Source organism: Crotalus tigris, unplaced genomic scaffold, assembly GCF_016545835.1.
Source record: "Crotalus tigris isolate CLP2741 ecotype Arizona unplaced genomic scaffold, ASM1654583v1 scf7180000019151.395998, whole genome shotgun sequence".
Lineage (NCBI taxonomy): Eukaryota > Metazoa > Chordata > Lepidosauria > Squamata > Viperidae > Crotalus > Crotalus tigris.
The window spans coordinates 170,216-188,735 of NW_024097403.1; the positions used below are offsets into that span (position 1 = coordinate 170,216).

An 18,520-nucleotide genomic window follows, 5' to 3' on the forward strand; every position below is an offset into this window, starting at 1 on the left:
GGATCTTTGCATTGTCAGTTTCAAAGATCACTCTAAAAGCTTGTTGGAAAGATTTTTGCATGATCACAGATGGCGTTTTAACCTGAAATTTGGTGTGATACGGGGGAAAGGACACTAAATTCTTGTGAGATTTGAAGCAAAAGCACTAAAATCTTATAAGATTTGGCAATTTTCTGACATCTGAGATCCAGCCCATTTAATGCTTTATTTGGTTTATCAAGGCAATCTGCGATACCCTCAAAGACCTCCAGTCATTTGGGGCTTGTGTTCTACTATAATAATAATAATTATTATTATTATAATTAATTATATAATTATAGTATAATTGCATATACGTTATAATAATTTCTAATAATTTGAGAGAAATTCTAATTTGAACATGTTAAAGTAGGATTAAAAAAAGATCTTGTGGTTGTAGAATGTTATTTTCATGATTGTGGACTATAATAAAACCACTATATCAAGCTAGTACCCAGGCCGTATCATAACTATGCCTATAAAAAAGAAGGACCAGGAAGAAAGAGAACTTTTGCTATAATCCTGTTGATTCCGTACTTTTGTATTTGCCTAGGCACAATACCCTTATTGACATTCTCACTATTAGCTGAACCTTCTTTTTTATTTTTCTCAGTGGTATTATTTAGTTAATCTTTGGCACAGCAGGAATTTGAATGCAGCTAATAACAAATTGCTTTACTGTAATGTTGCACTCTCTTTGTGTGTATAGAATTCCTCCTTATTTTCTCAAAAAGCTAATACAATCTCTTTCAACCCCTGCCCACATAGTTATGGGATTGCTTTTCTGGTTACTGTTCTTGCATTAAATAATGCTCCGAAGTGTTCTCACATTGGATTTTTGGGCAACAGGAAGTTCAATGCAATTAGTAGGTAACTGTTCCACCATAATGCTGCTCTTTCTTTCTTTTTGTTTAGAAATCCTTGTTTTCTCAGAAAGCTAATACAAAATAATTGTTTCTGGAGAGAGAAAGATTAAAAGTCTTTCAATTGATTGCTTATTAACTTTGCAAGTACCTGTGGCCGGTATAATCTAATGAGAGGTCTGTTATGCTTAACTCTAACAGTGTAACAGTGTCTCTATAAAGTAGCAGAGGCCTCCTGTGAAATTTTTCCTGAATGCTTATGCATCCTACTGAGGAAAAGATTTTTCCTCAGAATGAGGCATTGTAGGTAATGTGATGAAGAACGCTTTGTTTCAGTAGCAGCAAACACAATTTAAAGTATTAAAGTTTAACAATGCAAGTATGATGTGTTGAACTTTTAACAATATTGTTGTTTTTGTGGCAGAAAGCTCTGTGTTGGGCCACTGGGTCCTAATAGAAGTGTTTCCCAACCTTGACAACTCCCAGAAGTGTGGATTTGAACTCCCAGAATTCCCCAGCCACATGTCATTTCTAAAAATTCTGTGAAGTGGAAATCCACTGAAGTTATCTAGATCAGAGGTCCCCAATCTTTTGGGCATCAGGGACCGGTTCCATGAAGAGAGGCTTTTCTGCGGATCGGAGGGTGCATGATTTTGTATGCTGCCTGCATCTCGCAGATGGCGCTTTACTTATTTGTGCAGCCTAGTTGCTGGCATGCCACGGCCCAGTACTGGTCCACGGACTGGGAGTTGCGGTCCTCTGGTCTAGATCAGGACTTTTCAACCTTTTCACCGATTGTACCACTTTTAGAATATGGTAACATTCGAGTACCACCAGTCACCCAGCAAGGTGTCAAAAGCTTGATGACAAAAAAAAAAAAAATGGAAAAAAGTGATAAAGTACAGGTAGTCCTCAACTTACAACAGTTTGCTTGGTGACTGTTCAAAGTTACAACGGCACTAGAAAAAGTGACTTATGACCATTTTTCACACTTATGACCATTGCAGCATCCCCAGGGTCATGTGATTTACATTTGGATGCTTGGCAACCGATTCTTATTTATGATGGTCACATTGTTCCTGGGTCATGTGATCACCTTTTGCAACCTTGTGACAAGCAAAGTTAGTGGGGAAACCAGATTCACTGAACAACCATGTTACTAATTTAATCTCTCTCCTTCTTTCTTTCTCTCTCCCTTTCTCTTTCCCTCTCTCCCTTTCTTCCTCCCTGTCTCTTTCTCTCTCCCTTTCTCTCCCTGTCTCCCTTTCTTTCTCTATCTCCCTGTCTCCCTTTCTCTCTCCCTCTTGCTCTCTCCCTCTTCCTCCTTCTTTCTCTTTCTCTCTCGCTATGTCTCCCTCTTTCTCCCTCTCCTCTTTCTCTTTCTTCCTCTCTCTTTCTCTCTCTCCCTCTCTCTTTCTCCCTCTCCTTCTTTCTATTTCTCTTTCCCTCTTTCTCTCCCTCTCTCTATTTCTCCCTCTCAAATATCCTTAAAATCCTTAAAAGTTATGCTTGGGTGGAAGACTTTTTCTTTTACAGATGGGGAGGGTGGGCCCGACATTCGCGGGCAGGCAGGGCCCCATCCACTGAGCCACCACCTCCCCATTGTCCTCCACACCAGCCGGCTCCGTTGCCAGACTTCCCAACTGACAAGCGCAAGTTCAAAGGGTCACCAGCTGACGGGTGCAGGAGTTCGGCGCTGCGGCAGCCTCCCCTTTGCCCTCCGCACCGGCCAAAGCGTTGCCTGATGTTCCAGCTGATGGGCGCAGGTCTGGGGGTCGCCAGCTGACGGGCATAGGAGGTAGGTGCCGCAGTGGCCTCCCAGCCGCCTGCTTCTTCGGCTAGAGCAATTGCCAGGGCTTGCTTGGTCACCAGCGGCGGGGAGTGCATCAGCAGCCCTTGGGGACCATGCAAGCCCTGGCAACTGCTCCAGCCGAAGAAGCAGATAGCTGGGAGGCCACCGCGGTGCCTACCTCCTGTGCCCATCAGCTGGCGACCCCTGGACCTGTGTCCATCAGCTGGAATGGCCGGCAATGCTTTGGCCAGTGTGGAGGGCAAAGGGGAGGCCATTGCAGTGCCGAACTCCTGTGCTTGTCAGCTGGGAGGTCTGGCGACGGAGCCGGCTGGCATGGAGGGTGATGGGGAGGCGGCGGCTCAGCGGGCAGGATCCTGCCTGCCTGCAAATGTCGGGCCCACCCGCCCCATCTGTAAAAGAAAAAGTCTTCCGCCCACGCATAACACCAGCAGTTCTGTGCCATGGAGGCTTGAGACACGGAGGTGTGAGACACGGAGCAGCGCAGTGCTGTGGGAGGCAGCAGGACAGGGGGAAGGGGTTACCTGCATCCTGCCAGCTGAATTCTGGAAGCCTGCCTGAATGAAGAATTTTAGGGGGTGTTGAAAGTGAGACAAACTTAGGGCTGTATTAAGACCATAGATGGCTGCGTAAGGAGAGTGGAAGGGAGGCGAATTTGGGGTGGAGCAGAAAACACGGGGGGAAGGCATTAGGAAATAAGCACCAAGGTACATGGTGCCTTGCAAGGGATTCCCGAGTGTTCTGCAATTGTTTTTCTTCTCTTCACTGAGCGAGAAAAACTTTTGCAGCGTAAATCTGAAACTAGGTGTTCCTGTGAGGTGGCGCAGGAGGTTCTTGGGAGAGGCGAGGACAAGCTTGGCATTTCCTCTCTTCCAATCCCCTTCCTCTTCTTCACCCCCTTCCCTGGTCTGCCTGCGATCTGAGCTCATGGCTCCATGGCTTTTCTTTGCCTAGCCTAGCCAAGCTTTCTTCCACCTGTCCCATTCCCGGGAGCGCCGAGGAGGTATGGCAGAAACACATGAATTGGGATTGTGGCGCCGTTGGGAAGCTGATCATGTTTTGAACCTTAGGAGAGGAGGAGGAGTCCCTTCCTCCTTCCCTCCTTCCCTCCCTCCCTGTCAAGCCCCGGCGGGCTCAACATGAACGGGCTGGGGGAGGGGTCGAGGACGACGTGCGGGGTGGCAAAGGAGACCGGCGGCCGGCACTGGCACCAGACCTCCCAGCTGACAAGTGCAAATTCGGGGGGTCGCCAGCTGATGGGCGCAGAAGTTCGGCGCTGCGGCGGCCTCCCCTTCGCTGATCTGAGTGCATGAGAAGTCAAATCAGTTGCTGCACAATGAGTCCCTGGGGAGGGCGGGGCCTTGCTCTGCGCCTGTGCTCTTCATGTGCCTCCTGCGGGACACATTCGGTAAAGTTCATATAGGCTGCCGCCAAGCAGCATATTTTCCACAAACAAGTGAGGTGGGAAGGAGCGGAGGGGGAGAGGAAGGTGACGCCATGGGGAAGGAAGGTGACGCCGCGGGGGGGAGAAAGGTGACGCCACGTACCACCAGCCAGGTGGTCACGTACCACAAGTGGTACGCATACCACCGGTTGACAAGCCCTGGTCTAGATTATTCTAATGCCTTATTCTGTAAAAGGAAAACTTCATTGGATGCTTTATGTATTGCAGCAGCTACCAGACATGTTGCATTTTACTGTGGAACTGCTGTTGCGGCACAGACACGGTCATGGTAATCATGGAACAATAATTGTGGCCCTGTGAGCAGTAGGTGAGGACACTGAGTGTATCTTTCTTGATTCCCATGGAAATGAATCATGGGGTTTCAGTGTGAGCCACCTGGCTCATTCTGGGCCATGGCAGAACTGCCACATTGAAGAATCTTCCATATAAAATGTGCTATTCTTCTATAACAAAAATAAAACCATTAATTTTGTAAAGCAAAATCACAATCTCACTTTCATTCATGAATTTAGTTAAAAATTTAAATGGAAGTAAAAATAAGTGTACTCCTTTTCTCAGTAAGCTTGAATTATGATTCCCATTTTTAAAAGAACAGTCAGATCTTAGTCTTATTCGAATGAATCATGTTGAACAAACTCATTAACACCTTGGTTGAAGATTATCTGGATTGGAATTCACATTCTTAAGCTGCCTATTCAAGAGTTGTAGAATCAACAACCCCAAATGCACAGTACCAGAAACATTAGCCTTTTATAAGGTATCAATATGACTAGGATAAGATTTGTAGATTGTAGATTATATTTATTTATTTTAGAGCTTTAATTAGCTGCCAAGTCTTATAAAACCATAATTAAAGTTTTTATTGATTGATAACTCCAATTAATTTATCAGAGTTTGTACCTGCACTAATACATGTTTATGCTAACTTATCCTGTGGTTAATGATCTATGATGTATCAATGTGTCAGTGAAATGAAATGCTAGAAATCTTCACATCTCTTAGGGTCTCTCATTTCCCCTCCCCCATTCTTCTTTTTCTTGTATGGTGTTTTTTTTAATGATCAGGTTGACCTGCATTTCATGAAAAAAATCCCGCCTGGAGCCGAAGCCTCAAACATTTTGGTTGGTGAGCTTGAATTCTTGGACCGTGCCGTAGTCGCCTTTGTTAGATTGTCTCCTGCTATGTTGCTTTCAGGATTGACAGAAGTTCCAATCCCATCAAGGTAATTTATAACCTTTGCTAAGAAAGAAATGTAATCATTCCAGCTTGGTTTATATTCTGCAGTTCACAGATAAAAAGAATAAGGGCCAATCAGGGAATAAGGAAGACTTCTCTGAATAATGTTAAGGATTATATATTGCTCCAGAGCACAATTTGTGAAGACCACCTCACCACCAAAACTGGACAATATCATCAATGCTAGGCTTACAAGATCTCTGACTAGTTTAACAAAACTCCTGATCTGTATAGCAAACAACTGTAGCCAAAATGTGTTCCATCCATCCATGAGATAAGAAGTAATTGAAAACCAACATCACTGAGTACTGTTTGATGTATGCACAATTCTGCTTTGAAGGTTAAGCAGTCTCAAACTTTACATAAGATCGCAGTAGTTTAATGCCCTGCAATAAAGACAGAAAAAAGTATACATTTCATAGACTATCCTCCCTCTCTTTTTGCTTTTACAATTTTAAAAGTTTAAACCCGTATGTGAAAAATTCCATTTAAATTGGATAGAAAAATGGGGTTTGTATTCATGATTAAGAGGGAATCAATGGTTATAGAAAGCTGGGGGGTTGTTCATGAGCCTAAATAGAACATAATAAGCGTTAACTATTCTAAAATACGGTAAAACACCTTCTCAAACAGAAATGATTCTCACTTTGTTTTGTGTAACGTTATGTATTGGTACAGTTACAGTTTAATAATACATTAGGAAACCATTTTAATGTGTATACTTCTCTGTTTAGTTTTAAGAAACACATGAGCCCAAAACTACCAATTACCTCATCAGCAGGGAAAGTGTTTATAATTTTCTAAAAAAATAACATATTCTTGGTTTTTTTAAAAAAAAATTTGATGGTATATCAATGTTTAAAAGAAATTATTTTCCAACTGGTAAAATACAAATTCAAGAGCTGTTAAAACACAGACTTAGTTTCTTCTAACTTGTGTTTGTTCAGATACTAGAATTATGTAAAATTAACATTATCTGAATATTTTTGTGTTCTATTTTTCATAGATTTTTATTTATTCTTCTGGGACCCTCAGGAAAAGGTCAACAGTATCATGAGATTGGCAGATCAATTGGAACATTAATGACAGATGAGGTACTTATCTATTCACAGGCATTGATTAAATCGATTGAAAAAATACCTGTTTTAAAGTGCTTAGTATGAAGATTTATTTATATCACCATGTCCATCTAAAATGCTTTAGTTTAATAACTAGCAGCTTCTTAATTCAACCTTCAGAGCCATTTAAATAGAAAGATTAAAAACATTAGTATTTTGAATCATAGAACAATACTGAAAATGAGCAGGAAAATAAATTTTATGATTTGTTGAGAAACAACTGTGTTTAGATTTTTTTCCTCCTTAGAAATAAAATCTCATGGAGTTCCTTCTTTCCTTCATAGGTATTTCATGATGTTGCATATAAAGCTAAGGATCGCAGTGACTTAGTTGCTGGAATTGATGAGTTTCTTGATCAAGTGACAGTTCTCCCTCCAGGAGAATGGGACCCAACAATTCGCATAGAACCTCCCAAAAATGTTCCTTCTCAGGTAATTATTTATTTTTATTTATCTTTTACATTTATATTCCTCATCTCTTCCAGTTGTGATACAATTACATAAGATACCATCAGTGCTCTACATCACTTACCTCTCCTATAGGTCATTGGCATCTCAAAGAGTTTTTTTCCCATGACTTTTCAGGACATATATAATGTAAATATAGATAGATAGATAGATAGATAGATAGATAGATAGATAGATAGATAGATAGATAGATAGATAGATAAAGATTCTGTTCTGTTCTACTCTACTCTACTCTATTCTTCAGCTTGTATGATTCAGTGAAAGTCTGAGCCTGACTTTGTCATTGTATTTTTTTATTGTAAATAAATTTTACTAGGCAGACATAGAAAGAGATTCCAGAAAGAGGTATAACAGTAGCACACATATGGCAGTAACATGTCCTTGTGTCTTAATAGTAAATCAGCAAGAATATGCACCTTCTCTGTCTTGACTTGGACTTCATTGCACTTGAACAGTTTCAGCAATGTAACAGGTGTGGTGGATACGGCATCCCACAAACCCACAGGAGAAAGATGGCTGAATATAGCTCTTTTTTGTTTGTTTTTTTTCCATTTTTAATCTCTAGTGCTGAAGCCTGTTATTATTATTAAGGAGGCTCATGTTGTAGCACTTTTCAAGACACTTCTCTCAGATTTTGCTTGGCATCTCCAGATGCTAGAAATCCTGTTAAATAAGTTACTTTGGTGACTTTCATTTGTGAAAGCTGCCTATGAAAGGAAGCTAGACATGACATTTCTAACTTACCTTGACAGCCCACAATTTGGAATGGAAAACAAATTCAAAACAGACACATCCATTTTTTTCATTTAGGAGAAACGTAAAATTCCAGGTGTACCAAATGGAACTGCTGCTCATGGAGATCCAGAGCCACTTGGAGGACATTCGGGGCCAGAATTACAACGTACTGGAAAGTTAGTAGTAAGATAGTATTTTTATTTGTATACATATATATATAGCTATCCATCCATACACACACATACAAAGACATGTAAGGCTCTTTTTAAAAAATACGATCTAGCACCCACCTAAAGGTCAATAGGTCTTATGATACCCACATATAAATAAATGATGGTTAAAATGAATAGGCTGTCCCATTTATTTAAAACCAATACTTACGTAAATGTACTTCTAGTAAAATGGATTGGATTTGCCTGCATATATATTTATGCCTCGCAAATAATTACTGAATTGGGATGCATATCATTGAACACATTAAAAATAGTCATGCAATGAATGGAGTCGGGACAGTCTCTATGCTTTAAATGGCAAATTCCAATTCCATATTTTTTTGTAAAGTGCAGGTGCAGGTATTTTGTATGGAGAGTTCCACTCCATTTAATGAAAGAGGGAATTTAAATTTCTGTATTAATTGTATAATTTTACTTGCATTGTTTCAAATATTGTTGGGTAGATTATATTGTAGCTATCTTCAAAAGTATTTGTTGTTAAGGAAAAAAAACAGTACAAAAATACTGATCTTTTTACTTTGGAAAGTTATTATAATTGTTCGAACTTTGTTCAGTTGCTAAAATACAGAAATTCAGTCTGTGCATACATTTTTTAACAAATTAAGAAAAATTCAGACCATAGCTGTTTTCCTGTCAATGCTTACTGGGAAGTAAACCTAGGAACAGGGATAGTTAAGGCATTATATAATATTGCTATAACTGAAGTTCCAATGATTTGGAATCCATACAAAATTGTTCATCTTAATTAATAATGAAAATCTGGTTAGGTGACCATTTTGGCTTTCTCTCAAGCAAAGCCATTAAACATCCTACTTGAAGGATCAGTTCACTGTATTCTCTTATGTGGCCCGGTTGCAACTTTGAAGATCTCTCCAAGCTATGGATGGCTATATTTGTAAATGAACAGGCAGTCCTCTTGTCAGGATTGCTGCCAAAATGAAGTGGCCATAGTTCTGCTTTCTCTAATACAATGTTTCCCAAACTTGACAATTTTAAGGCATGAGGACTTCAACTCCCAGAATTCCACAGCCAGCAATGCTGGCTGTGGAATTCTGGGAGTTGAAGTCCACATGCCTTAAAATTGTCAAGTTTGGGAAACACTGCTCTAATATCTCAGAGGCAGTAACCTGTTGCCATCAAAGATATTTTAGTACTTAATAGTGATGTTAGAGAACCAGTTTGATGTACTACTGGTTAAGGCTTCAGGCTAAAAACAGGGAGATGGTGAGCTGGAGAGTTCTTGTCTATTTCATACCTCATTTTAAAAGTGAATGCAAATAGCACATTATGTTGAACTTGTGTAAGTATATGTTCCTGCTTAAAACAAAAAAACAACAACAATCCCATTACCACATTTTAGTGACATTCTTTCTTTTTCATTCTCTTTAGGCTCTTTGGGGGCTTGGTTTTAGATATCAAGAGGAAAGTGCCATTCCTTCTGAGTGACTTCACTGATGCATTCAGCTTGCAGTGTCTAGCATCTTTTCTATTTCTCTATTGTGCTTGTATGTCTCCTGTTATCACATTTGGCGGCTTGCTGGGAGAAGCAACAGACGGTCGTATAGTATGTGTTGCAATTGGATTTGCAGTCTTACCATATCTATTTGTCCCTATCCCTATCCCAATAAATAAAATGTTCTGGGTTGCATTTTCTAAGGATCGGTTCCCAAGTCACAGCTCTAACTTTTCAATTCTGCTTTTTTTTTTTTTAAATACACAGAGTGCAATAGAATCTTTGTTTGGTGCATCGATGACTGGAATAGCCTACTCATTGTTTGGTGGGCAGCCTCTGACCATATTAGGTAGCACAGGACCAGTTTTGGTGTTTGAAAAGATATTATTCAAGTTTTGCAAGTAAGTACTCTGTGTTCCTCCTTTTTGAGTTTCATCATTTCTGCCTTCCCTTGAACAAGCCTCTTGGAAAAACTCAAAAAGTTGTGCTAAATCTTTTGATATCTTTAATCTCATTTCTAAAAGACTACTATTGGATTGGTATTAGCACTGGAGTAGAGCCATGTGCCTTGCCCATAGCTCGAGTGATCAGGGATGATGGGAACTATTTTTAAGTACCATCTAAAAAATTCCTTAGTGTCTTTGAGCTTCTATGAGTCGTGGTAGTGCAGGAGTGAGAATGCAGTACTTCAGGCTACTTCTACTGACTGCCAGCTACCTGCAGTTCGATCCTGACAGGCTCAAGGTTGACTCAGCCTTCCCTCCTTCCAAGGTCAGTAAAATGAGGACCCAGATTGTTGGGGACAGTATGCTGATTCTGTAAACTGCTTAGAGAGGGTTGTAAAGCACTGTGAAGCAGCATGTAAGTGCTATTGCTGTCTACAAAATAGCATTAAGTTTGGTTAATTTAAGGCCAAAATACTGCAGATCAGATAGACAAGAAAAAGAACAAGATGGCAGCATCCTTAAAATGTTATATTCCTTGGCCAATTTAAAATGGCCCTAGAGTTATTTGCCTATCTTGATATTTTATGCCCAAATTCTTGATCATTTGGGATAGTGCCTAATTAAGCATTTATTTTATTTTGTATATTTGGATATCATTTTTCTTTAAAATGGATTCCAAGTGCTTCTCCTGGGTGAGGTGAATGTGTGAAGTACAAGTCCTTGAATCATAACATAAAATAGCATTGTATTTATATATTTGTTGACTCATGTACTTATTGCCCCTCCTATTATGAACAAGAGAATAAAATCCAGTAATACAATCCTGGACTCTTCAAGAGCAGAATGGAAGCCTTTTTATTTTTGAGATTTGCAAGCAAATCAGGAATTTGCCTTCAAGGCAATACCACAACTATAAGCCAGTAAAATCAGCCTTATTACTGAAATACGTTTTATGGCTTAGCATTGGCAAATGACAATAAGTAGTTGTAGCCTTTGCTATGCTTTCCCAAAAAGCTATTTTGAAGAATAATTGATTGTCTAAAGATCACATGGAATTCCTAAATCTATGTCTTCTCATTTGACCACCGCAGTAATATTTTTTTAAATCTATTAATAGGGAATACGAACTGTCTTATCTTTCTTTGAGAGCGAGCATTGGTTTATGGACTGCAATTCTGTGTATCATTCTCGTGGCGACGGATGCAAGTTCTTTGGTGTGCTACATAACTCGGTTTACGGAAGAAGCCTTTGCATCTCTTATCTGCATCATTTTCATTTATGAGGCCTTAGAAAAGCTCTACCATCTCAGAGAAACATATCCAATCAACATGCATAATAACTTGGAACTCCTTACACAATACTCGTAAGTAAGATTTTATTCATTAATATGATGTTAAATGCCAAAGGGAGAGTTCCTACGATGAGACTTAGAAGGAGATGCCCAGTAGGAAGAGAAATTTGCTATGAACCTTGTCAAGATCACCAAGATCACATTGGTATCTGTTGTTTGTCAATATTTTAATTACATTTTAAATAAATAGGGTATAGAAGAAGGCTTCCTGTAATATGGATTCATTATCTCCCCTTTTGTTATTATCATACCTATTAATTTTGAAGTTGCATTATATATTGTTTCTATACTGTTTCTCCAGTTCAAATAAATCAGCGGTTCTCAACCTGTGGGTCGGGACCCCATTTGGGGTCGAACGACCATTTCATGGGCATTGCCAAACAATGCAGTCCGCCATTTTTTTCCTCTTTTCCTTAGCTGTGCTACTCCCTTTTATTCTATTGGCTTTTGAAAGCCAATAGAATAGACTCTCTTGAATAGAGTCTAATTCTATTGGCTTTCAAAAGCCAATAGGAATTGTCCAGGCTGTCTCTGCCCTGCTGAGCCCGCCAAAAGTCCCATTCTGCAAACGGTGCTGCAAGTTGTCTGCAGCGAAGGCGAGCTGTCTGGAAGTTTCCACCCCTCCCTGCTGAGCAACTACTAAAAATGTAAGTAAAAGAGGGCCAGGGGTGGGAGATGGGAGGCCGGCGGGCGCAGGGAGGGTTGCTGACGTGCGTGGGGCCCGGCAGGTGCCTTACCTCCCTTGGGCTGGGCCAGCTGGTGGCCCAGCCGGTGGTCGGCCTGCGTTGTCTCTGCCGCTTGCCAGCTATGCCTCGGCCGGCGCAGGGGATGGCACTATGCATGCACGGCACTCCCGGGCAGGGAAAGTCCTCGACTTATGACCAGTTGGGTAGTCCTCAACTTACAACCGGTTGGGTAGTCCTCAACTTACGACCGGTTGGGGATCGCGGCATTAAAAAGGTTGAGAACCACTGATATAAATAAAGAAATCATTACAAATTCAAAGAAGGGTAAACTGATATTTTCCAAAAGAAAATTTATTTCATGAATGTAAGCTTTAAAGCAGTAACTAATAGATAAGATAGGGCTGGTTTTATTTTTTTAAAAAAAGGAATGTCTGAGTGCAGGCCAAAATTCTCCTTTTCAGATAAGAGCTACTAAGCTGCCTCTTGATTGCCACAAACTGTGGGCAACTCAGATACTCTGCAACATAAGCCCTTCAGCAAAACCATTCTGAATCAACTAAAATGTTCAGCTAACCCTAAATTAATTTTACTTAGTTATCTTTGAATTAAATGAACATCTAACCAGCTCATTTGGTAGAACTAAATTTATGCTAGCTTAGTCTTTATCTTAGTCTTAATGCTAAAAATCTAGTTTGTAGTCAAACTATGTTGCGTCCTTTGCATGGGTTTTCTCTGAAAATAATCTGGACATTGCAGTTAGTGTAGAAAGCTGTGAAGTACTGCCTTAGATATCTATATAGGATCTGTCCTGGCTGCCTATATGTATGCTAATGGTTGTTTTTTTAAGATTTTAGTAATAACATTTCAGAGGCCCTTGATACTTGAAAGAGGCCCTTCCTCAATACATATGTTAAGATATTTAGGATAGGGTGCCTTCAGCACCCTAGCTAGGAAAAGGGGCATTGTGAAGAGAATGCACTAGGGGGCCTTCTTTGTCATGGTTTCTATCAGCCTGACTAGGTAGACCAGGCTAGGAAACGAACTCCTTAGAAAGGCTAAAGCTACTATTATTGGCTGTAATAATATGACCTTTTAAGTCTAATTACAGTATGCTGTATCTCAGACATGTCAAACTTGCGACGTCACGTAACGTTGCGCGATGTATTGGAGCTTTTTCCCCATTGCCGGCAATGGGGTGGGCATGGTTTCCTCGTGACACATCCAGCCTGTGGGCCAGCAGTTTGACACCCCTGCTGTATCTCCTTCCATTTCTTACACACTTGTGAATTAATGAGATGTCTTTTGAATCATTTGTGAAAGCTATTTTATGGGCTCAATATATGATTTTCCCCTTATCATGTTGGTTAACAGAGCTCACCTATTTCTATCAAGGTCATCTTCCTCTCTACAGCTTTGGAATACTTGTTTCCTCAGCTATAACACTGCTTGGGCTTTGGTGCCAAGGAAAGGTTGGCTATTTACTTTTATGCTAGAATTTCACAACTGCAGCCCACCATTGTATCTTAATGTATTGTATCTTATAAATCTTGGTGGCATATAAAGGTGTAATTGTAATTATCTGTGACGGGAAAGGTCGCGTGTGCCACCATTTAAAATAACTTGCCTTCAGATGCAACTGGTAGAGAATGAAAATGTTCATACGGTCAGAATCCCATTGAATTGGGGTGAAGGAATGAAGGGATGAAAGGAGCTGAGCCATAAAACATAGCAGAAGGAGAAAATTACTGAACTACAACTCCCATAGTTCCTTCACATTGACTATGCTGGATAAACTTGATAGGAGCTGAAATTCAAAGCATCTAGTAGAGGCTAGATCACCTATTCCAGGGGTAGGCAACCTTGGCTCTTTTATGACTCGTGGACTTCAACTCCCAGAATTCCTGAGCCAGCATGGAGTTGAAGTCCACGAGTCATAAAAGAGCCAAGGTTGCCTACCCCTGACCTATTCCACTTTTGTGAAAGAGAAGATGCAGAAGTAGACAATGACAATGGGATTAGTGAGGAAGCATCAAGATGATGGACGGGATCCAGTGGTTAATTTGCTAATATGCTTATCCACAATTTTGTAGTGAAGTTTGCCTCGGTGTTCTGAAAGCTGTGCAATCCTTTGTTTTTGATATACAGTAAGTTCTTATACTGAAATTCTTTCTAGAATAGTTAATTATATGATCACATATTTCTAAGGAAATCAATATAGGTATTTTCGGGACAATTGTAAATGATGTATGAGTCTGCTTATGAGTTGGCACAGTAATAAATTCTGAAAGATCTCTTCAGTTTTAAATCTATATCAGTCTTTTACTTGTCAGGGATAACAAATGAAATTCTCTGGTGTTTTTTTTTTGCTAGCCAATATCATTAGTAAAGTAAATATGCATACCTGCTCATTTTGTCTTATTCCACTTCTTTAGCTCCATACATATTTAAAAGCTCTCTCACATTCCAAATAACTCCCAACTTCCCCAAACCTACTATATATGGACTTTGTAATTGGCCAAAATATCACTTTACTGATGGGTAGCTGATGAATAAAAAGGCATCATGTATTTTCCAAAGCTGAATATCTAACCATATGGTTGCAATTTTCTGAGTATTTATTAAAAGTCAATCCAATGAATATCAATAATTTTCATTTCTCAGTGGACATGTATAGAAAATAGGTATATTTATAAAGAGATTCTTGTGGGAAAATGAATTAAAGGGTATATATGGAGTTTATACCCCTCTGTAATAGTCCTTTGGCTTGTGTGAATAGGTGTGTAAAATCTGTCCTTAGTACAAGAATGTCTTGTGTGTGTCTGTGTGTATCTGTGTCTGTGTGTATTTCTGTGTGATACTTTATTGCTGGGTATAAAAATAGGCCTTGAATGTTGAATGATACCTTTGCATTTACCTCATAATGGATACCACTATAGATACTTATCTACAAATAACTTTATAAGTGAAATTTCTATGCTACATTTCCCTTTTGTTATTAAAGGGTTTTTAGACTGCAGTGTTATAACCGCCTACCACAGGGGCAGATGGCATTTTGGTAACCCCACACACGTTTTCTTTTTAGGGTCCAATGGCCACAGCAGTAAAGTTGGCAGGGTTGTGGGCTTCCTTCTGGCAACTGAAGTTTTATCATTCACAATTTCATGATCCCATAGTTTTATACTGGAATGGAATTCTCAGGAGCAGCAATGGTTGCTTGTATTCGCATTGAACTGTTGGTTATCCACCTTCGCTGAGAAGCCCCACCCCTTTTTTGCTGTGTGTTCTGTAAGTGCTGATAGGGTCTAAGTGGGAAAAAAATGAAGGCAAACTTTCAAAATAAAATGTGAATGTTTATCTCTCTCTTTTTTTTTTAAAGGGTAGATTTTTGAAATCATTTTTAAATGCTGCCAGTTTTTTAATTATGTGTTATCCCTGTGAGGTAGTCCAGAAAAGAAGCACAACCAAGAGTACAAGCTCTATTTTTCATTGTAAGGTTACATTAACAGAATCTTGCAAGACTGAATGCATTTCTCCTCTTTCCTTTTACTAGCGTGGGGCCATTCTGAAATATTTTCCATGCCATCCCCACTTCTATGTGTTAAGGCATTTTTGTGTGCCAGTTGTCTGGTCTGTAGCACTTCTTCCTATCTCCCAAGGTCATCCCCATATACCATTACTTCAGTTTTCTCTAAATAATATTAAAAAATTTATTCACTAATTTCATTTTTACTTTGGCAGTTCTATTCTGTACTTCAAAAGGGATGAATTGATGTTTTCTAACAAAAAAGAAAATCTAATTCTTTACCAGACGTCCCTTGATTATTAACAGATTATACTGAATAATTTCAAAGAGCTTTGGCATGGCGGTATGCATATGACAATCTGTCCATGGCATACATTTAAGAATTGGGAGCATAATATCCCACTGTGAAAGTTGTTTAAGGTGCCAAGTTCATGTCATTCTGATGAATAACTAAGCTAGGTTCTTTTAGTTAAAGGATGCTGCTATTACTTATCTGTTTGTTTGTTTGTTTGTTTTATTTTGGGGTTAAGTCATATTTAAGACCTGTAAACCCCAACTATCTCTGAATACTAAGTAGGAATGAGGGGACTTAGCAAAGGTTTTTGTGAGTTGGCCTCACAACCATCACCTCTCTAAATGTAGACTCCAGTTCAGCTTCTCAGGCACTAGTTACTGAGTCTGAAAGAGACTTCTATTCACATTTGACTAAATGCCTTTGAAACATTAGTGAAAAGGGGACCTGAATATGTTCTTTTACCAGATGGGGAAATTTGATCAATGGTGCCTGATTGGAGAGAGGATTCAGATAAGCACACAACTATTTCTATATGTAGCCACTTCCCTAATGAAGGCAAATGCACCATCTCTCATGAACATGGTCAGCACGCACACTGATGTGGAAGGAATCTGGACTCCATCTATCATGCTTCTGCTAACCCTTCATACACTCACTGGACATCCTTATACTTTGCAGTCATCAAGGGACATGAAGCATTGCATAACGATTGTATCAAATTAAAATACTCCTACACTCAATCTCAACCTGAAAGCTATGTGCCTTTACTATGGGATGTTAATTGGGTGTCAAATGACAACTAAGAGAATTTCATTTCCTTCCTTCCTTCCTTCCTTCCTTCCTTCCTTCCTTCCTTCCTTCCTTCCTTCCTTCCTTCCTTCCTTCTTTCTTTCTTTCTTTCTTTCTTTCTTTCTTTCTTTCTTCATGGTAGTTCCTTTTCAAGCGTATGTGTAAACGCTGATCTAGACAAAGTTTCCATCAAATCTCTGCTGTAAAACGGATAAAAGCTAATTTATTTTAAGAGAAGGAGACAAAGGCCAACTGTGAGCATTTCCCCTGGATAGCAGCAATGTGGGACTGAAATCTTATGGACAGCAGCACATATTTAAACTTTTTACTCTAAATAAAACAATAGAAAATTGTTTCTGTTCTTATGGCAATTCTTATTCTCACTGGTAGAGGAAATGAATTTTGGGGATAATTTTTTACATGCACTTAAAGCTATATATCAGCAACAATCGGCTCAAATTGTTGTTAATGGGGGACTGACTGAGACTTTTAATATTGAAAAAGGGACAAGACAAGGATGTCCATTATCTCCATTGTTATTTGTTTTGACATTGGAGATTTTGTTGATCCAGATTCGAGAATCAACGGTAATCAAGGGCATAAAGATAAGAAAAAATGAGTATAAATTACGGGCTTTTGCAGATGATTTGGTTTTGATTTTGGAACAACCGATTAGGGCGGTTGATTGTCTGTTAGAACTTATAATACAGTATGGAAAAGTTTCTGGTTTTAAAGTCAATAACCATAAGACTAAGATATTATCTAAGAATGTGTCAGCCAATGACAAGGAAAGTTTGGTTAAAGCCACAGGTTTTCAGATGGTGAAAAAGGTTAAATATCTGGGAGTATATTTAACTGACTCAAATGGAAAATTGTATAAAAATAATTATGAATTACTATGGGCAAAAGTGCAAAAGGATTTAAATGACTGGAAAAAACTGCAATTGTCACTGTTGGGGAGAATTTCAGCTGTAAAAATGAATGTTCTACCAAAGTTTCTTTTCTTGTTTCAGATGATACCTATTTTAAAAAAAGATGTAAATTTGGAGGAATGGCAGAAGGGTATCAATAAATTCATTTGGGCTGGGAAAAAACCAAGGGTTAAGTTTAAGATTTTGCAAGATGCCCGAGAAAGAGGAGGACTTAAAGCATCTAACTTGAAATTATACTATGATGCAGCCGCCTTAACTTGGATAAGTGATTGGCTTAATTTAACAAATAAGGATATTCTTGTTCTTGAAGGGTGGGATTTAATGTATGGTTGGCATGCATATTTAATTTTTAATAAGAAAGTGGACCGGGCTATCAAATTATATATTTTGGGGAGTGCCTTACTTCGAGTTTGGAAAAAGTATTATTATAGGTTAAACTATAAAATACCTATCTGGGGAAGAAGATCCTGGAGAGTTAATGAAAATTTGTTTAGACAAGAGAAGAATGTTCAAAAACTAAAGGAGTGTTTAAAGGACTATTTTGCTTTGAATATGTACAAGGGGACTTCAATGTCAATGGTATGGGATGCAGGTAAAGCATTTATGCGCGGTGTTTTGATAAAAATGAATAATTTTTATAAGCGAAATCAGATTCAGAAACGTAGAGAACTTGAAGATGAAATTAAACTAAAAGAAAGGGCTTTGATTCTAAATCCTTCTGATGAAAGTACTAAAGAATCTGTAAAGTTATTAAGGTCACAATTTAATATGTTGATAGCAGATCAAGCTGCAACCAATTTATTATTTATGAAACAAAATACATTTTGTAATGCTAATAAGCCGGGGAGATGGTTGGCTTATCAATTAAGAAAGAAACAGAGACAGAGAATAATAGAGAAAATAAATTATAAGGGTAAACTAGTTTCTCAGAAGGAATTAATTAAAAAATCTTTTTTGGATTATTATCAAAACCTATACAAATCTACTAATGTACAACTGTTAGATATAAATAAATATTTAGCTGAGGCAAGTTTTCCTAAACTGACTGAGGATCAGAAATATGAAATTAATGGTTTAATTACTAAGGAGGAAATTGCCTC

The 18,520-nt window shown here is 38.9% G+C and overlaps 1 protein-coding gene across 7 annotated transcripts in view; it reads left to right on the forward strand.

Annotated features, from left to right (window-relative positions):
* The window catches only part of SLC4A10 (solute carrier family 4 member 10), a 165,755-nt gene that overhangs the window by 109,794 nt on the left and 37,441 nt on the right, over positions 1 to 18,520 (forward strand). For all 7 annotated transcript variants that reach the window (XM_039360050.1, XM_039360051.1, XM_039360055.1 and 4 more), the window contains 7 exons: positions 5,221 to 5,378; positions 6,399 to 6,486; positions 6,795 to 6,941; positions 7,788 to 7,888; positions 9,335 to 9,509; positions 9,666 to 9,799; positions 10,962 to 11,207. In XM_039360050.1, the coding sequence (XP_039215984.1) occupies positions 5,221 to 5,378; positions 6,399 to 6,486; positions 6,795 to 6,941; positions 7,788 to 7,888; positions 9,335 to 9,509; positions 9,666 to 9,799; positions 10,962 to 11,207 (1,049 nt within the window). The remainder of the gene's footprint in view (positions 1 to 5,220; positions 5,379 to 6,398; positions 6,487 to 6,794; positions 6,942 to 7,787; positions 7,889 to 9,334; positions 9,510 to 9,665; positions 9,800 to 10,961; positions 11,208 to 18,520) is intronic.